Source organism: Leptonotus elevatus, chromosome 1 (assembly GCF_054856555.1).
Source record: "Leptonotus elevatus isolate MCC_2025b chromosome 1, RoL_Lele_1.0, whole genome shotgun sequence".
In the NCBI taxonomy this organism is placed as follows: domain Eukaryota; kingdom Metazoa; phylum Chordata; class Actinopteri; order Syngnathiformes; family Syngnathidae; genus Leptonotus; species Leptonotus elevatus.
The window spans coordinates 53600147-53621504 of NC_141239.1; the positions used below are offsets into that span (position 1 = coordinate 53600147).

General features: G+C 40.9%; 2 protein-coding genes across 2 annotated transcripts in view; both read left to right on the forward strand.

The window, feature by feature from the left end:
- The first annotated feature begins 1548 nt into the window (after positions 1–1548).
- Positions 1549–8011, forward strand: prrg2 (proline rich Gla (G-carboxyglutamic acid) 2). The gene is made up of 7 exons (XM_086083061.1): positions 1549–1700; positions 1767–1870; positions 3389–3561; positions 3805–3838; positions 4004–4136; positions 5797–5922; positions 7665–8011. Exons 2-7 carry the CDS (start codon positions 1789–1791, stop codon positions 7705–7707), a joined length of 591 nt encoding a protein of 196 aa, XP_085939187.1. The 5' UTR covers positions 1549–1700; positions 1767–1788; the 3' UTR covers positions 7708–8011.
- Positions 8012–8534: 523 nt separating this feature from the next.
- prr12b (proline rich 12b) overlaps positions 8535–21358 on the forward strand; it is a 28201-nt gene continuing 15377 nt past the window's right edge. The window contains exons 1-4 of the mRNA XM_086069930.1: positions 8535–8736; positions 13441–13592; positions 14641–14802; positions 14957–19389. Of these exons, the coding sequence (XP_085926056.1) occupies positions 8657–8736; positions 13441–13592; positions 14641–14802; positions 14957–19389 (4827 nt within the window). The 5' untranslated portion in view covers positions 8535–8656. The remainder of the gene's footprint in view (positions 8737–13440; positions 13593–14640; positions 14803–14956; positions 19390–21358) is intronic.

Below are 21358 nucleotides of genomic sequence, written 5' to 3' on the forward strand. Positions count from 1 at the left end.
GGTTACACTGTTAAGTTGTAGCCACATTAGAGAGGAGAAGGAAAAAGTCACGATCAAGTTATTCCAATAAAAGTTTTTTCTTTCAGCGTGAAGCAGTTCTTTTGAGTGATAAAAGTGCCGCAAGTAGCGCGCTAATTAGCATTAGCGAGTCAGACTGGAGTAGATCATTACTCATAACTCCTTGCACATCTATAGATTGAAGCAAAAATCATTGTCAATCAAAATAAAAAAACAAAAATCGTCCTTAATTGAAAATCGATTCTGAATCGAATCGCAGAACCAAAAATCGGAATCAAATCGTGAGACATTGAAAGATTCCCACCCCTAGTATATACTATACGTATTAGTACAGATTAGACAAATAGAGCTCGTAGGCTCTTAGTATATAGGGCATGGTGGTCATTATTAAAAAAATTTTTTTTAACTACTTGTTAACGGTATGAGCTGCTTTGAAGCCCCCTTTTTCTTTTATTGCTTTGTTTCTTAGACCCCAATATTAGATTTGGAAGCAACATCTTTTGTTGAATTACAGTTATAATTCTTTAATGAAAAATATACAAGTTTCCTCCTGTAAACATCACTAAGCATATAATTTATACATGTATTTAAGGCAAGTTGTAAAATGACTGAAGTCCTCTTGTTTATGTTTAACAAATTTAAAACAGAGAGAGAGAGAGAGAGAAAGATAGATGGATGGATGGATAGATCATTGATCTGTATATATTACTAGATAGCACATACACACCCGTGCAATCCTATCTCACGAGCAGACTACTGTATAAACTCTATATTAGACATATAAGTAGTACAATCTGAAAGTCTGAAATCCTCTTGTTTATGTTTAAGCTACATTTATAACATCATAAATCACGCTGTTTCTACTAAGTACTGTCTCAAATGTTATCCAATTCCGATACTGGAAATGTATAAAATTGTATGCTGGGAAACGTTTCTTGGGATTGGTAATATGGCGGCCTCGCGGCTTAAAAAGTCTTGTCCTATCAGCTATCCAGTTATCTACAGATTAGTGACATAGATCATCGCGAGTATTTTTCTGATTACTTTTTCCTTGTACTCCTACAGAACTTGAAAACCTGTCTGTGCTTTCTACTTCAAAATTGACTTCTTAGTTTTTTCAGCCTCTGCGGCTGATGACACAACGTAAGAAAGTCATAAATGGAGAATGGTAAACTCAACCGAGGTCGAGATCTTGATTGACATTGGAGACTTACAGTGCAAGGCGGAACATAAAACATTAGTAATGATGATGCAGAAGGTTCAGAGAAACAAGATATTCCCCATCCATGGCCATTGGAAAATAAGGGTGATGTGACAGCCAGCATGTAGAAAGAATTATTCTCTGCGGTTTGTCAAATTTAGAAGACATGCTGTATTTAGTTTGACTTTACAGGGACTTTAAGCACAAAATGAATCAACAATTTCCATGGTGGTACCATACTTGGTGTGTGCTTGTGAGGTAAAAAGTCAGTGAGACAGACAGGTTTGAAGAGGTCCCTCCCTCCGGCTGGTATGTCGTCAAACAGGTTTTGGGACATGAGCTTGCTTTGGCAGGATGACACTTTGTGTGTTGCACTAGGTCTTCAGGTTTCAAACTATAATTTCCGAAAGGCGCTTCCCATGATTTTGTGAGGAGTTAAGAACACACACTGCCGCGATCTTTGGAGGACACCTGCAGCCAGGTGAGCAGATATGTTGGACATGTCAGACATGTTGGCTTGAGTTTCACGGTGACATTTCCTTGTCAGGGTCCATGTAGTTTTTGTTTCAATGGCAGCCTCAATGGTGTGGATTCCTGTGCTGGTCTTTCTGCAGCTAGCTTACTGCTCACTCACCTACCGACACGCTAAAGGTAAACCACACCTCTTCTTATTATTCGCATACAGGTATAAAAAGGACTGCAAGAGAAAGAGTGTTTTCTATGACGCATGACTGAGTAGCATGTGTCGCACAGATGAAAAAGAAGTGTAGCATTGTTCTAACCTATAAGCAAGGACAAGACACGCTGACAAGGTTTCAGCAACCAAAAAAACTATGTAGATTGTGATTCATAGAAAAATACCAACATCAAGTAATACATTGACCTCAGCCTCTACTATCAGTGTTCATACTCATTTCGCCAGACCATTACAAATGCATGTATAACCTCATGAACACAAACTGACATTCAGACTCTACAAAGAAGATTGAATGGCAGTCTCAGAAAAGCATCTATTCTTGTAGTAAGTACTGGAATGCGTGTAATTGAGAAAATTATGTAATCGCTCCTTGAGTGTGGTCACGCTCGATTTGTCAGGTTAGGTGGACAGTGCGTCTTGGTTGGTTTGCTTACTTCTTCTATTTTCAGATAAGGGATTGAACAATACCCCATTGGGATGTTCGAAGTAAACCATACTTGAAACTTCTCTACAATGTTATCACTGATCTGCCAAATCCAGGTTCAGAAAGTAAAAACCCTGCCACAGTTTCGCTTTAGGCACAGGTGCTTCTACTTAACCAAACTTGTTTACCGCTCCTCCTTGGTCTTCTGTGACACTGTCATGTGACACACTCCCTTTCAAACCTGCAGCTAGGAAGTGCAACATAAACAAACATATGGGACAGACAGGAGGTGGATTCACGGTGAAAGGTAAAAAAGAAGAAGTAAATTATAGTTATAACGTAACATTAATCCAACATCTATAACGTTCGAACAATAATGTTAATCCGTCCGCTAACTAATGCTGGCTAATTTACCAGCTCATAGCATGGAGCCATAGTAGCCACTTGTTGACATACTGTAAAATTGAGTGTCAAGTTGTTATTTTATCAAAAAGATGATAGAAAATTTTATGTGAAATTGTTTTAGATCCAAAATGTTCAACATGATCTGCGGACAAAAAATAAATGAAAATAGGGGTAAAATAATTGTCCTGACTAAAACTAGACTTAAACGTTGACAGTTTTTGTTGACTAAAACTAGACAAATTAAATTGTTTTCTTGGACTAAAATAAAGACTAAAATGCTAAATGCTAAAATGGACTACATAAAAATAGGATGGAGTTGACTAACTGTGATTAAAAACTAACAAGCATGATTGAAACTGGACTAAAGTTGAAGGGGCATGAATACTTAGTCAATGTAGTTTTAATAATTTTTTTGTACGATGAATTAGTTCCAGCTCACCCGTGACCCTAATGATGCAAGCGCTGTAGAAAATGGATGGATGGACTGCATTCAGACATGACATAATGACATGAACAACGAGCTTTGTCTGTAGATACATATTGTGTACATTTATAAATGAATTGCTCTTCTTATGACTCCAAAATGGTTCCATAGAGACATTTTTGCACTCAAATTTCTCTCCACCCTGTCTGTGTCTTGCAGGGAATTCGCTGTTAGTGGATGAAGAGTCAGCCAATGCCTTCCTGTCTCGCACGCTGCTTTATAACAGCTGGGACTTTGAACTAGTGGTGCCTGACAACCTTGAACGAGAATGTCGGGAGGAGATATGCACTTATGAAGAGGCCAGGGAAGTGTTTGAGGATGACATTCAGACGGTAATAACACCTTAGGGGTTAACGTGTGTAATACAAAAGTACTCACTTTCTTTACTTACCTATAAGTACGGCTAATTGTGAAAATTTGACTTAAAAGTAAAAGTCCTTATTCAATTCCTGTTTTTAAGTGAGAGTATAAGTATATATATATATGTAAATGATCTGTCAGAATACATTATGAGCTTAATATATGTGTGTCACCTTTTGGTCTCTGATTCACTTTTCTTTTATTTCAATGTATAGGAAGTATTTTGGAACAACTATGTTGAAAGCCACGGTAATACTTTATATTACTTGTAAATGTATTTTAGTTATCATTCACATTTATTTGTATTTTTGTATTTTCATTTTACACAAATTGTACTTGTCAAATCCACTGTATTATAAGACGTACACACTGAACACTTGCAGCAGTTGTCATGTTGCTGTCATGTCTTTGAAGGACAAGCACCCAGAGTGGACGTGTCAGGCCTGGTGGCAGGGATCCTGGCATTACTAGTGTGCGCTGTCATTGCCACTGTGCTGGGCTTCTACTTCTACAAGGCCAAGAACAAGGGTGGAAGGAGACCCGTGCAGTAAGTTTACAGCATGCACGCAATTGGGTTTCATATGGAACAAAATGGTGGAGAAGCAACCTTTACCTGCTGACAATTGCTCAAATTGCTTTTTTTCCCCATCATCTAACGTTTGTGTGCCACTTGTTGCTAGGCAAAATTCCCACAAGCCCAAAGTAAAATTATCATATATCACTCACTTGTACAGTGCTGTCACCATGGCAACTTGGGATAGAGGGTTCTACTGCCCCACAAAGCAGGGGGGAAAAAGACAGAGGGATATGATGAGAACAAAAAGACACGCATTATGAAACTTACTCCAAAAACTAAATGATAAGATTATGGGAGGAGAGGAACTGAATTTTCCACATTGATTACACAATTAAACTATTATTAATTCTGTGTCACTGTAAATATAATAATAGTGACTGTTTATTTAGCACTTTTCAAATTAAGTTACAAAGTCCTATAGAATCCACAATAACACAATAACAATCCAATAATAAATTAGATATGAAAAGGATCTCACCTGTGTCAGACCGTCAGGCAGAGGGCTCCAGTAAAATACACGCCCCGGGGAAAAAAATTATGTTTAGTTTTTAGTTACATCTTCTGGAACAGGATTATTATATGGTTTCACTCTTATTTAGTTCATTATTGAGTGTTTTGCAAATAAAAAAAACTTCAGTTTTTCAATGTTCATTCATTTAAAAAACCCTCTATTAATTCCAATATTATGCGAAAAAATATGTTCTATTTACATCAACGTACTATTTTTTTTAATGTTTTTATTTTTTTTGCATAATTGTAGGTCTAGTAATCCCTAACTATATACCGCGCCTTGCAGGTGGCTGACATGTTTCAAACGCAATAATGCCAATTCATAATTCGTTTATTTTAAATGATGATGACAACCAGAATATACAAACTGGGCAAAAAATGGTAAAACATCCACACATTACCATGGCAATTATATATGAGTTCCCTTTACAATAATTGTAATAAACATTTCTTGTAATTATATATTGTTCTGGTGAAAAATTAGATTGAAAAAAAAAAGCTAGTCATGGCTTTGGCACACTAAAAAAAGTAAAAGACAGATGAATTTACATAGGCAGTCATACTTATATGGAGGACAAAAATAGCCAAAATTTAAGAGAAATAAATGACTAAATAAATAAATAAAAGTGAAAATAAAAACGGATATCACAAATATAATTTAAAAAATGTATTACAATAAATAAATATAAAATTAAAATAAATGGAAATAAAAACAATTATATATGATACAATTATACAATTATATATATATATATATATATATATATATATATATATATATATATATATATATATATATATATATATATATATACATACACATATATTGCAACAGTGGAGCACATTTCGAGTGACAGAGAGTCAGCAACATGAAATAAATAAATGTGAGAGCAGAGTGTTTTTATTTATTGATTGATATTTAATTCTGATTATATATTTATTTAGGTATTTTTTTGAATGTCATTTTATCCTATATTATATTTACACTTTTTAAAATGTATTTATTTATTTAGTCATTTCTTTATTTTTTTAATTTTCAGTTTTAGTCCTCCATATGCTTCGAACCTTTTATATAAAGTGTCATGTTGAATCTTCACTGATTTGCTGTGTCTGTCTGTAGAATGGTGCAAGATGGGCGTCCAGCCCCAGAGATGGTGCCCCTAGCAACCGCCCCGGGTCTACCCAGTTACAGCGAAGCTCTCAACCGCAGTGGGATACATGATGCCCCGCCGCCACCTTATTCAGGGTAAGTCAATGCTTTCGCCACAACATGGTCAATGTACAATTTACATTTACACAATTAAATTGTTCTAAAATCAGATCAGATAGATTTTTCTCAAATTCAACATATTTTATTTACAAATAAAAACAGCAGGGGTAGAACGGTGGGTGCGGTCAAAATACATTCTGTATTAGAATACCAAACTTTTCACTGATCTGCAATTATGTGCACTGTATATGTATATATATATGTAAAAGCACCCTACAACATCTATATATTTTTCTTATGTATTTTAAACATCACTACTTCCCAGGTAATACATTCAACTCTGAACAGCATCATTAATCCCACTGAAAATACTAACACGACACAAGAGGTGACTATAGTTTGGGTCAAAATGTTTTACTGTAGACTGCAGAAGTAGGTGAAGCAGGGTTGCCATAGCAATGCCATAGATGCCTCTCTCTATACACAAGCCAGTGTACTACCAAAATGATTTGAAGCTGCTATTTTAAGGTAGAAGCACTACATATTTTTGCTGTAATAGAAAAGGTCTTGTATATCTTCCAAATTTGTACGCATGCAATTGATTGAAGGCCCTATCAAGGGGAGTCGATGGTAGCCCTGAAAAAAAAAAGAAGATCTGTCTAGCTCCTTATTCTGTGGAGACGTTTCACAGCATGGAATTAATAGATTATTTTGGCCATTCAACAAGTATTCTTCCTCCACCCACACAGTGCAGCCTTATTTTGAAAACCCTGTTGCCAGTGTGAGAAAAAGCCTTTTATCCACACCGCACCAGTGTTTGTGCATTAGTTTTGTAGCCATATCCACTTGAAGCTACACCTGTACAACATCAATCGAGGGCATCCTCAGACTGTATTCACTTGGCAGAACGTCAAACTGTATTCTCAGCCAACATCTGGCAGGCGCAGAACAGAGCAGGCAGCCTGCTGACCAAATCACTATTTTATGGTGGCAGCATCATCCTACAACATCAATTCAGGCTAATGGCTAGCCATGTTGTTAAGTCAGCTGTATGGACATTAAGAATGAGTGTTCACGGTCAGTGTTAGAGCACAGAAAATATGTCATCCATTGTGGACATCTATAGCCAGGCACTCGCACCTTCACTGTCCAGCAGCATGAGATGAGAATAAAAATTCAGTCACATGCTATTGTGTTGTGGATACAACCTTTGTTGCAACATGAGCAAATTATCTATCTATCTATCTATCTGCCAAACTCCCTCCTTCCTTCCTTCCCTCCCTCCCTCCCTCCCTCCCTCCCTCCCTCCCTCCCTCTCTCTCTCTCTCTCTCTCTCTCTCTCTCTCTCTCATTGATCTGTATATGTTACTGGCTAGCCGATAGGCCAAGACTTTTGAAGCCGCGAGACCGTCATATTTGTCCTCCCAAGAAACGTTTCTCAGCATACGATTCTATACATTAACAGTGTCGAAATTGGATAACATTTGAGACAGTAGTTAGTAGACACAGCATGATTTATGATGTTTTAAATGTAGCTTAAACATAAACAAGAGGACTTCAGACTTTCAGATTTTACAACTTATAAGTCTAATATTTAGTTTATACAGTAGCCTGCTCGTGAGATAGAAGGAGTAAGATGGCCGCCCTGTGGCTTCAACGGATTGCACGGGCGTGTGTGTGCTATCCAGTAATATATACAGATCAGTGATCTATCCATCCATCCATCTAGCCATCCATCCATCCATCCATCTTTAAACTTTCCTCTTCTTCGACCACAGGGGGGCGCCATCTGAGCCTGCAGACCCAGGAGACAACGAGTGAGCTCTGTCTGAGCCATCCAGTCATCCAGCCAGCTAGAGCTGCTTCAAAGTGGTTGATGCTGGCGCTCGATGATGGTTTGAGTCAAGTTTAAATATTGCATGTTGTATAACGTATTTATGGGCGGAGTTGAGAGCCAAGCTCAGAACGGACACTTTTGATGACGTACACTGTACAGATGTGATGCTCTTAATTGGGTGCAGGTGAGGGTGGGGCTGTATTTTTTCCCTTCCACACTGCTCTGTACGTCCAATTTGTGTGTATGATGTGGTTGAATCACAATAAATCAATTTTCGAGAAGGATGTACATTGAAGCCAACTTGTCTGGCTAGTACAGACAAGTACACTCGCGTGCATGTGTCGGCGGGAAGATGTCAACGCGCAATTCTTTTACACGTTCCAGCATGTGTTTGTCGTTAAAACGGCAGACGAGTGACCATAAAAAAAGCGGAGCTCGTACACCACAGCCAATTTCTTCTCCAAAGGCCTCCACACTACTAGAGCGCTGTCGTGCGTGACAAATTGTGTGCGTGTGAGAGGAGGACTGGAGGAGGGGGACAGAAGAGAAGTATCGTCTTAAAAATGGCGTCTTGTGAAGAAAAGGGGCCAAAATAGCTTTGGTATGGAGTGGGCTTGCGTACTGGAGCTGCTGGGGAACGTGGAGCTGTGAGCGGGAGACAATAGACAGTGAAATATATGGGGAGGAGGTGCTCCTGGCTGCTGTGACCCCCCCACCCCCACCCCTCCTCCGCCTTCACTCGCTCCTTCTCCTCCTCCTCCCTCCATTCCTCCCAGTCTACAGGCTCGTCAAGCAGAGAAATAAACAGAAGCGAGCGCAGCGAAGAAAGAAGAGAGGACATTCCTCCCCTCTCTCTCTCTCTCCCCTCCCCCCCACCCCACCCGCACTATCTGCTGCCCATCTTCATCCAGGCAGCCCCTTTTTTTCTTTTTCATGGAGAGGAATTATCCAGCTGGCTTCGGAGATCTTGGATCTGGGACGGGATGGAGTTACGACAGATCGGCCAAAGCAAGGTAAGCGAGGGGGGCAGACAGGGCTCGTTTACGCGGACCTCTGCATTCAGCCAGGCGGGCTCAATGCACGGCGCTCGCCACTCAGGTACAGTCAGTCGTATTGTCATCAACCTGGGGGGAGGGAGGAGAGGAGGGCGGGAGGGGGGCGTCTCTAAAATGTAAGGAATGCGATGGAAGGTTAATAGTGACAGTATGGGCAATGAAAAAGGGGGTGCTTCATTTCAGCATTGAAATGTGGACGCGTGGAAGAATGACAGATGACATGTGGCTCCACACGCGGGCTGCATTGTTTTCCAATATCCATCACCACTGCAGCTTTGTCTGCCTTAAGACAACACAAACGCGTGACAGGAGAGGAGACACTTGCGGCTCCGCGGGCACGCTTCATTGCTGCTCTACAGTCTGGACTGGACAACTATTTGCACATATTCAACAGACAAGTGCGAGCGGCTTGGGAATTGATGTGCATTCACGCACATCATTAAATTTGACGTACAGCATCATTTTGAAATGACAAAACACCCTCGGGCTTCTAACATTAAACGTGCCATGTCCCTTATTAGTAAACAGTGCTTTACAATAATGTCACGTGACTGACGAACGTGCCCTCACTGTCGCCGGATTAAACGTCAGCTAATTAGATGCGAAGCCTTCCGCAAGTTGCGTTAGCCGCCGGAGAAGGGAACTTGTCCTCCATGTCTTACTATTTGGCTGCCTGCGCTCACACACATGATCGCGTGTGTGACAATGGCTGCATGAGTGCGTCTAAAGGAAGTCAAGTTCCGTTAGCGAACGAGCTAATTATCTAGCATGGAAGCTAACGCCGTCGTTTTATGTTTACACCGTTCAACACTGAACTACACTCGCACCCACCCCAACTTATTTCTACCGCCAATAAATGATTCATGAGTCGATTTTCTTTCCACGCCAATGCAGCCCGTGTGTCGGAATGAAGCTCGGCCTGGAGCTTTGCTAAAGTCGGTTAGCTGCCCTTAGCTTGGCTGCTTCACGTTAGCGGTCGCCATGACAACCGTCGGTCCTCCGTCACATTCTTTGGTGAGCTTTCTGTGGAAAAATGCGGCGTCCATGAACATTAGCTGTGAGTGGTGCAGGAGTAGGAGTGCTAAATGCAATAAAGATGATTACAGTATTAAATGGAACTTATCTGCCATTGAGGAAAAAAAGAGGAAAATTAGCATTATTTTGATTATAAAGAAATTAGCAGCACACCAACATTAATAATTTATATACAGTATTACAAATGTAGGGCTATCTTAGTCACATTTTTAAAAATTACTATTATGCAATTATATTGATAAGGTCTGTGATTCCAGACCAGTAAGTCAACCACAAAACTTGGTTGACAAAATGTTTTGCCTTGTAATTGGGTATGGGGGAATTTACCCAAGTTGGCTAATCAATGGAATAAGAAGATAATCTGCTCTAAAAATATTTATTAATGACAAGCTCCAGTTATTATTGATAATTAATGGCATTCATTTTGAAGGCACCAGCTTTATAATAGTTGTGGATTTATAAGTATTTTTTTAATTTCATTTGACTTAGTTTGTTAAATTCAGTTCGTTTTAATTAGGTTTTTTTATTTTTTATAAATGCTTCAAATAATTACACTATTTAACATACTGGTGCCAGGCTTGCATCTTCAAAGCTACAACTTTCCATGAAATACCCACATGATGGCTGAACAGTTGTAATGATTTTTGAAAAAAATATGAAATTGACCAAGGTTTTGGCCGGATGTCAGCTATATATTATTGAGTTATGGCCACCAGTCTATCACAGAGTCATTTTGAATAGGCTCCAGTTAACAAAAAAAGTATATTTCTATCTGTTTCTGTTTTGCAGCAATAAGCATTAGAATATAGCTAAGTTTCATCATTGTTCACAAATCTGTTTAAAACAGTGGGGAAAAGAGCCTTTTTGAAACAGAGCCCCGGTTGATTTCTGAAACTCTGCTATCACCTGCTGGCTGTCTTTGTAATAACTACCATTGCTTGAAGCATTCTCTTCAGTTCAGAGGCTGCATCAAAGCTTTCTGTATGCTCTAGCATAAAAAAACCCCCCCATAAACAACATATAAATACGTTTTTGGGAGCATGGTCATATTTAAAATAGAACATATTTATAAGTTTTTAGGAGCAAATTAGTTAATTGGAAGCATAATGATGAACATAAAGAGCTCAATTGGAATACAAAATGAATAGGTGGGTGGATGGCGATAATACTGTAAGTTATAAATATTGTATTAATTATTCAAGTGGCTACTAAAATGTATAATTTGGCTAAGTGCATTTTCCAAGAAAGGTCCTTACAGGCACACTTGTACAATAAATTGAAGATGCCAAGAGGCATGTGCATCCAGGTTAGGCTTCTTGCAAAGGGAATACATAATCACACTGTTAGAGAGTTTAAATAAGCCCTCCATCCATCCATTTTCTTAACTGCTAGCCCTCACAAGAGTCGCGGGAGGCGCTGGAGCCTATCCCAGCTGGCTTCGGGGAGTAGGCGGGGTACACCCTGAACTGGTTGGCAGCCAATCGCAGGAGTTTAAATAAGCAATTCTGTATATTAGTATGGTTGTAGTTTTTAGTGGTAAAGAACTGCACTGCTACATACTGAGATGTGGTTTCCTTGTTTAGCTATACAGTAAGTTTTGTAGAGTAAATTTTACTCTAAAAAATAATATATTTGGCCTCCAGTCTAAACAGAGTAAACTTTATACTCGAAAGAGAGTAAAATATCCACAATAACAACAAAAAACTCAACAATTGAGGAACAATCACGGAACCTTCAGGTTGGGAGACAGCTAACCTAACCACTGTCCCACTACTCCATTTTTGGTCTCCTTTGAGACACACCAGCAATATGTTTATGTTTACTAGTAATAAGTCTAGCCTAGCTCAAGTGGTAGAGTGGTTGTGGGATCGTTCCTCAATCTTTGAGTGTTTTTAGTATTTTATTCTCTTCCAAGTGTAAAAGTTTACTCTGTTTAGAGTGGGACTGAATATAGTCTTTTTTAATGTAAAATTTACTGTGTACATGAACGAGTTGGAGTTGGGAACAGCTCAGTATGAAAGTATACAAATACTAGTGGTGCATTAAAAAAACGACACCCACATATATCTAATTTGTATTAATACTGATGGTTCTGCTGGTTTTCGTAACGTTAGATCCAAAGGGCGTTGAGACTAACCTTTCATTCCAATAGCTAGCCAGTAGCCAAATTACCTCACCACATCACTGGCTATATTTAAAAAGTTCTTATCATTGTGCTTCCAATTAACTCATTTGCTCCCCAAAACTTATAAATATGTTCTATTTTAAATATTACCATGCTCCCAAAGACATATTTATGTTTTATTTTTTTATTTTTATGCTAGAGCATACAGAAGGCTTTAATGCAGCCTCTGAACTGAAGAGAATGCTTCAAGCAATGGTAGTTATTACAAAAACAGCCAGCAGGTGGTAGCAGAGTATAAGAGATCAACCAGGGCTATGTTGCAAAAAGGCTCCTTTCCCTACTGTTTTAAACAGATTTCTGAACAATGATGAAACTTAGCTATATTCTAATTCGAATTGCTGCAAAACGGAAACAGATAGAAATATACTTTTTTTCCTGATGAAAGAAGAGACTATAATCTTTCTTTTGATAGGTTCCATGTTTTATAGCAATAGAACACAATATTCTGTGGACCTTGCAAAATCAGTCAAAATTCAGTAAAACAGCCGGGAGCGAAGGGGGTTGCTTCAGTGAAAATGGCTGGGAGTGAATGAGTTTTAATAAGAACACCACTGTCAGTGTTGTGTCTGGCATTTTCCATGGGAAATTGGTTGTTGTTGGGTATTTTCATCCTCCATGATGAATCTTTCAGCACTGTCATTTGCTGACTTTGACGCCTTGTAAATACAGATGGTCTCTCATTGGCTGTAACATTTCTGTCTCCATTCAAATCCCTGTACATGTGATCCCAGTTATTGTTTTGTTGTGGCACTTGTCATTCTCGGTGGGTCCAGCACTTTCATGCTGTACACATTCTGTCCTTGTTGGTTCTTATTATGTATATATTATGTGCCATTGTCCGATACATCTATTTCCTGTAAATCCCAACACTAGCGTTAGAGTGCTTAGTGCAAGATGACTATTGCCAAGGTCATCAGCATCACACCACATGCCCTTTGTTGCAGTACACCACTGAAAGGAACTTATGTTCCGGATCCTGTCCTTTCAGAGATTCATACAGGGGAAGTCCAGGAATGCATTTTAAGTGCATCTATAATGAACAGGAGATTAACCTATTATCTATCTATGATTTAGCGTCACGTCAAAATACTGTTGCTCCTTCTCTGGTGATGTATTTGCATGTGTGATGTGAATTTCTGTCCATTAAAGCCACTGATATTAAGTTAAATGTTGTCCAATGTGCACATCTCAAAATAAAAACTTTAAAACAAAAAATATTAATTAATCGACGCCTTCTTAAAATAATCGCCCAGTCCTTTTTTTTCCTCCAGGTTTTGCAGGATCCCGTCCTGTGCATCCATTTTGGACAATAACCGAATTACCTAATAGACAACTTAAAATGAAAGGAAATACTTGTGCAGTTTGTTTTCGGAAACTGGTCAAATCAAAGACTGTGTACTCCATGTAGTTTATAAAATCTCTTTATTATCCTATGTTTTCAGCCTCATGTATGGGAGTGCCAGGTCATCCCACCCCGACTCAGAGCTGCTCCATCGGCAAGCCTATGGTACCCCTCACCCCCTACAGGGTTATGCAACCAACCACCACCCAGGAGCCTCCAGACAGGGTGGGGCATGGGGTGGACGCACACTGGGTAAGGAATAAAGTAGCATTAAAAATAATAATTGAATCAAATGTTTTAGAAATCAATAAAAATGATCAACCCTTAATTAAATGTTTGGTGTCATTATTATTATTTTTACCACTTCTTTTTGATTTACATTTCATTTATTTGTTCAGTGCTTATTCATATTTGCATTAAATATCCCTATAACCAATTTGGTTTATGTTTCGTCCTTATGCCTTTTGACAATGTGGACACATTTAACAAATCCATTGCTCTATATTTGTCATCTTTCTTCTTTTTAAAGTAATAAATTATAATATTAAAGACACTGTTACATTCATAGGTCAATTATTACTCAACAAAAAGTACCATCGATATCATATGCTTAACAACTTTATTTGACCAGCTGCCTTAATTTAACAGCAGTGGTAATAACAAAGCCATTTGTATCAATAATGATTAATACAGACGATATTATTAATGCTAACATAGAATTATTATTGTTATCTGTAATATGGTCTGTTATCTGTTAACTGTAAGTTTCAAAGTTACTGAGTTACAAAAAAGATTTAAGTATATTATATATTATAAAGACGGTATTTACTTTATATTCCTGAACCTACAACATTGTTTTAGTAATGAACTGTTATACATTATTATTTTCTGAATTGAAACCCAGTGAAAGGGCTCAAATTTAGTAATAAAAAGGTCAATTTAATTTGAAATTCATAACTACTGTTCAAAGTGTTAAACTGGAGAGTTCATCGAAATGGAAAGAATCCTCCTTGATGCAAGGTGTACGTAACTGTAACACTCGATATTGAAATAGTAAGTGTATACTTAAGAAGTTGAAAGAAAAATGAGTAACAGCGTTCAATTTACGACCATTTTTAGGCCGTCAAGTTATCTGTATGGGTTACGCATATTATAGTATGAAAATAATGTCACTGATCATAAAGCCGTTTTATTTTTATTTTATGACACCATTTGTGACGCTACATTGTGTCATGAAATTATGTTTAAATGTTTGATACAATTCACATGTTTTTTCATTATGAATGTGTTTTGTTGCCAGGCCTGTCAGGGCTCTTTGATGCCGGTCTCCACCACTCCGGCCCCTCGGGTCCCGATCCATCCGTCATGAATCTGATTTCAGCTTTGGATTCTCGCGGTCCACAGCCCCCACCCTCTGCGTCTTCCCTCCTCACACAGTTTCACACTCCCTCTTGGCAGACTGGTAAGTTTCACCATGTTCGGGGAATGCTGGTTTCATGCAAAAACAAATATATTATCAAGATAAATAGTTTTCATAATTTTTTTTTTATTAAAGGCCTCATGTTTGACTTTTCCCACTGTCTTGAATCTAATCTGTGACTTGTTGTGTCCTGTAGCAATGCACACACCTGCCCCAACAGAGCTCTTTATTTCAGGAGCTCTTCCGGGTTCCGGCTCCTTCCCCTCCTCCTCAGCCCTTTCTGCATACCAGCATCCTGGCTCTTTCTCTGGACGCTCCTTCACTCCTTCATTATCCCTCCAGGACACACCCACCTTTAGCCCAACTTCCAATGGTTTGTTGTCTCCCCATGATCCCCTGCTGCACATTAAACCACCCTCCCAGTCCAGCTTGGGATTTGACCGCCTGCTTTCTTCCCAGAGTAGCGCCTACCGGAGCTCGCAGGAGCTCCCAGCACCTCCTCAAAACCATGCCCCGCCCACCTCCTCCAGTTGCCACCTGCCCCCTCCCCAGTTCAACCTGCTGTCCTCCCAACTTCACAACCAGTCCTCTCAGCTCTATAATGCCTCCATGTTCTCCTCCACACCAGCCCTGATACCCACAACCCCACCACAGCCACTTCCTCTACAGGAGAGGGCAATTCCTCGGCAGGATACCGTTATAAAGCATTACCAACGTGCATCCCCACCTCATTCCGCAACACTGCCACTACAGCAATATCTCAGCTGCGGTGGGTCTGTGGGCTACCAGCAACTGCCAAGCCAACACCGTCATGTGGGTGTGTCCTGTAGTTCATTGGGGGAGCAGAGTCCACCCTCAGATCCCAAACCATCACCACAGCCAGAGTCACAGCCATATCGACCCAATATTCAAGCACCCTACACTTCTTCTTCCCCCAGCTCGGCCTCCTCCTCATCTGGTACTAAAGAAACCAAGAGCTCCACCAGTGGCTATTCCTCATCCAATTCAGCATCATCTTCTTCGCGAACCTCGCACACACCACCATCCAACTCCTCTTCGTCATCTTCAAACCCCAAGTCCAGCACTGGAACCTTGTCTGCTCCCTCTCGTCAGCAGCCGCCACCTCAAACAGCACCTGCACTGCCTCCTTTACCGGTGGTGTCATCAGCCCAGTCAACTCCGAAACCATGCCTCTCCACATACGGTTCTCCACCTGGAGCTAAATCTAGCTCAAGCCTACCAGGCCAGACGCCTCCCCAGCAACAAGCCCAGTCATACTCTCCTAATCAGCCAGCATCGACTCACATGACACAATCTTGTGGTGGCTTTAGTTCTCCTAATACACGCGACATAAGCTCTGGAGCAGGGGGGAATGGAGGGAAGGCTTTCGCTGATTTAGGCTCAGGTGGCCGCTCATTCTCCGCAGAAATTGTCTTTGGGGACTCGAGCTTTAGTTCAGCGTCTCACAGAAGAGCAGAGAGTCCTTCTTTAGGGTATGGGAATGTTGCAGGATCAACGGGAAGTGGTGCATCAGGAGTTTCCACACTTGATACTGGACTTGGATCTGCAGGTTCAGGAAGTGGCGTTGCCAGTGTTGGCAGTGGAGGCAGTAGTTCTTACCACTTGAATGAGTCTAGTCCCTCACCTTCTATCAGTTCCTCTGTCCCCCACCCAGGGTTGCACTCTCCAGCTTCTGCTCGACCCTCACAATCACCTGGAGGTTCAGGGGCCAGCAAATACCTGCCCCCGTTGATGTCACCCACATTTATGCCATCATCACATCACATTACTGAAACACGGCAACAGCCTTACCACTCAACTCCACCCAAACCAAAAACACAGAACAGCATGCTTGGGGTTGAGCGCTCCCAAGAGGAAGAAGAAGATGATGATTTCCTCATCCAACAATTACTACATACACAAAGTTCAACTTCTCATTCTGCCCAGCATCATCCACAGATACCACAACAGCTCCCGCTAGCTGGAGATGCAGAAGCCAAGGGAGTGACTTATGACATGAACAAGATCTCAGAGGAGCGTTACCATCTTCACAGTGTAATTCGTACAAATAGCACTACTAGCAGTTCAGATCCTGAAACATCTATTAGTGAAGTAACAAGTGGGTTGAGTAGTCAATTGGAAATATCACAGAAGAAGCAACAACAGACCAAATCTGAGTTGACAATATCGAAATCTACTTCTGAAGGGATAGGAGGAGTCACAGAGTCTCTTTCCCAAAATAACCACTCCCATCAATCAGAGCACTCCCTGGTTTCTGTAGGTCATTATGGAAGAGGGGACCACTACACACAGCACCCACATTCCCAACATTCCCACCATATCTCACACCTGTCACCTCATTCTCAAAACCAACAGCAATGCCAGCAATCCCAACTTTCTCAGCACACACCGTCCTCACATCATTCTCAGCAAAATCATTCTCACTCACAGCATACTCACATGGAGCTCAAAAAGTCGTCAGATAGGACAGGTAGTTCATACTTGTGCAATGCAACAGATGTGCAGCAGGCAAGACAAAGCCAGGTTTCGCACCAGATGATGAATTCGCCACCGGACTGTCCTCAGCAAACTCAGATGCTGCATTCTGTCATGTCTCTGACTAAAATGGACACCCAGCAAGCACCACAGCAACATCCCTTGAGCCAGCAAGGTGTCATGGAATCATCTCGGGGAGGAGGGCTCACAGCGGTGGACTCCCATACACAGCTGCAACTCCAGCTACAGAATCAGAGTTTGGATACACGCTATAGCCTTGGAGCGTCAAGAGATCAAAGCCGAATTAACCAGAACTCGGTGTCCCCGCTAGATATGTTGGACCAGCCTCTTTCACAGCCAAGGCGCAGAGATAGCGGAGGATCTCTAGATAGACACAGCATCAGGATTGGCGCCAATATTACAGAAGATGATAGTATTGCCGGAGAAAGACATAGACAACAGCACAGTCTGTCTTCCCACCACCATCCTCAACAAACAGCCCCAGAGCTTCATGGTTTTCTCTCTGAACCTGAAATGGGTTTACCCACCACCTCTCACTTGCACCACGTCAACCAATCACAGACCCATGCCCATCACCAGCAGCAAGCACACAGTCATCATCAACTTTCCCACTCCCATTTAGCTCATCCACAGTCACATCGGATGACGGCAAATATAGGAACCCCCCATCAACTGCAACAGTCTGAGGCAAGAGAGACAGAAAACCATCTGTCACACACCCAGCTGGACCGACTGAAGCCACATCAGTTTGACACTGTGAGCCTTGGTGGAAAAACAAGACTGAATCCAAATCAGCAACAGGAGCAGTTTACATCTTTAACATCTATCTGCTTTTCAGACTCTCTCTTAAATGACGAAGACCGGACTTTCTTTCCAGGAATGGAGGATATGTTTTGTTCAGCAAATTACAAATCTAGTTGCGCTGGGAATTCTGTGACTGGGCAGGCTTCTCAAGAGAGCATTAACCAAGGTCGTGGACAAGAGAGCATGGATGTCCTAAAAACAGGAGGTGGTGGACTTCGTTATGGTCTAGTTGGTCATCATGGAGATCAAGGCTATGGACAATATTGTCACAATCTCTCTGGATCAGGAAATACAAATCTGAACTTAGATATTGACTCTATGAAGACCCATGATCTGCCATCAACTGTGAATACTGATCAACTCGGTCTCATACAGTCCCAGACGCCTGCTACGGGATTGAATCCTGCTGCTCAAGACTCGGTCAACAAAATGACAGGATCTGTGGGAGTGGTTGGAGGTTCAAGCAATACTGGTATGACCCCAGCAATTTTTTGTTCCTCCCGACCCAAAAAACTGTTAAAGACCAGCTCATTTCACTTGCTTAAACAGCGACGTGAGCCTAAGCCTCTAACAAAGAAAAATTATGCGCAAGAATATGAATTTGAAGATGATGAAGATAAAGCTGATGGTCCAGCTGATATACGTCTAAACAGTAGACGCCTTCCTGACCTGCTCCCTGACTTGGTTTCTAGTTGTCGAAAGTCCAGTGGGGCGTCAGCAGTCAGTGGGCTCAGTTCACTGATGGGTGACATGGACTACTGCCCCCCATCTAACTATTCTTCCCTGGGAAATTCGCAACCACTGCTCCCCCAGGATGGTCCAAAGAAAAGAGGCAGAAAACCGACAAAACCAAAACGTGAAGGCCCTCCTCGCCCTAGAGGTAGACCTCGAATACGCCCTCTTCCAGAGCCTTCTTACTGTCGCGGCCTGATGGGATCAGCAGCTGGAGAAAGTAGAAGAGGTCGCGGGAGGGGTAGGGGTCGAGGTAGGCGGGAGGAAGGGCTCATGGAAATTCATCAAGATATGAACAAAGCACACAACCTCTCGTATGAGCAACAGCAACAGCAGCAGCAGCACTCACAGCAACAGTTCAGCCAACCGCAGCATCTCCAACAGCATCCACATGAACATCACGGACAGCGGCTAGACCACCTCCATATATCACAACAGCAGCAAGGACATCTCTTGCATCATCATGTCCCCCCCTCCCACCACCAAATTCCTCACCAACAGCAGCAGCACAATTACCAACAACATATGCAGCAACCAGCCCAACAGCTGCAACCGGATTCAGGCAGCCCCATCAAGGTACGGTGAAATGCAAACAATATGTATAAGTTATTAGTATTATTTATTAGAAATTCTGTGTCCATATTAAAGGGGAAGCCAACCTTAAACATTTGTTGACAATATGTTATATGTGACCTCGCTAGTCCAAACATGACTTTCTGATTAATATTAATTATTTGTGGAATATGAGTTATGCATCAAAATCCAGCCGCTTTTATCCATCTCAAGATCACCGAAGATGAGATCACAGTTACATACTCAGGGCTCAGGCAACGACCAATCACAGCTTACCTGTTTTCTGAAGCTGAGCTGTGATTGGTTGTTACTTGTGACCTGGGCATCTCTAATGTCATTTTCACTTGACAGCAAGTGGCAAAATGGTCGCCTTCTGATATTGATTAAAAAAACTGATGGATTTTGCTGCTTAACTCATATTCCACTAACACATCAAACCCAATAACGTATAAATACGTTAAAAAAAATAAAAAAAATAAAAAGTTGTCCTTCACTTCCAAATACGTTTTTTATGTTGTTTTCTTAATGCTAACGCATACAGAAGGCTTTGATACAGTTTCTGACATGAAGAGGTTGCTTAAAGCAATGGTAAAACTATAAAAACGGCCAGTAGGTGGCAGCAGAGTATAAGTGATCAACCAGGGCCATGTTGCAACAAGCTCTTTTTGCCAGTATTTTCAACAGGATTGTGAATAATGATGAAACTTAACTATTGACCATTTGCACCGACGTCACGTGATCCTGTGACTGCCCTATGACGGACGCCGGAAGGAAATGATTGTTGAATGGAAGTGGACGTGACCCGGAGCAACTTAGTGACTTAGCGAATTAAAAGTTATTATTGCCCAGAGAGCCATGGAATCTATTACTTCAACCAAAGGTTGCCTGTCAGTCGAAGTTGCACATTTAGTCGGGACTCATAGAGCGTGATATTTACTTAAGTTGGAGATCGCTAGTTTGAAAACAGCCCTTACCTTCTGTTGCCTGCTGTTTTTACCAAGATCATCAAATCTCCGACTTTGCCGGAATTCACAGCGCACGACCTATATCATTATGTAGTCAATGCCGTCTCTCCTTACACCGGGGCTGATTTAAAAGCTGTGTCTCTGGGACGAGATGCTACGCTCACACCGGGGACAATATACCTCGTAATGCAAAGGTAAAACTTGTTTATCATGCTAATTGACTTATTTTTACAAAGTCCGTTCTATATTGAAACGCTGTGATGATGTTATGTTACTATATTTACTAGCATGGAACAAATGACTATCGTAGTGGCAAGCTATGCGGTCATTTCATGAATATGACTCCGGTTCCAGAGTGAAAAACTCCAAGCACAAAGACGAAATCCCCCATTATTAAACAGTCAAATGCACTTAATAGTTTTGAAGAAGGTACATTTTAAAACTAAGCTGTGTGTTCGTGCAGTTGGAGTGGACGCTAACTATCTCGCTCGTTAATGTGATTTGAAACACGCAATTCGACACCTCTGTTACAATCTTTGTTAGAGTGTACGTTTATTAGTAAAATGTATGAACATTTATCTACTGATTACAACATTTATCTACTAACCTTGCAAAAAATGATCGCTGCAAATCCATGAATACTTTGTGGGCTGCCAGTTCTTTCTGTTGATTGCTGCTATCAATCAACGTCTTTTGTCTTCATTAGTAGGTATGCATTTGGTTTACTCCTTTGTCTGTCTGTACAACCGACCGCAAAGCAAGATATGACCATTTTATAAGACGAGATTCAATGGTTACAATACAGGCAAGTGGCTCTTTTGCCGTCCAGTGTACCCGAGGGGCGTTCCTATGAGGGCTGTGACGTCACGTGCAAAAGGTCAATATTCTAATGCTAATTGCTTCAAAACAGAAACAGATACAAATATACTTTTTTTTCCTGATGAAACAAGAGACTATAATCTTTCTTTTGATAGGTTCCATGTTTTTATAGCAATAGAACACAATAT

Bases quoted from the DNA above. Each gene is read 5' to 3' on its own strand.
- prrg2 (XM_086083061.1), top strand. From the start codon at position 1,789: ATGGCAGCCTCAATGGTGTGGATTCCTGTGCTGGTCTTTCTGCAGCTA. The intron at 1,871-3,388 runs GTAAACCACACC...TGTGTCTTGCAG, and splicing joins CACCTACCGACACGCTAAAG to GGAATTCGCTGTTAGTGGAT. The intron at 5,923-7,664 runs GTAAGTCAATGC...CTTCGACCACAG, and splicing joins CCGCCGCCACCTTATTCAGG to GGGGGCGCCATCTGAGCCTG.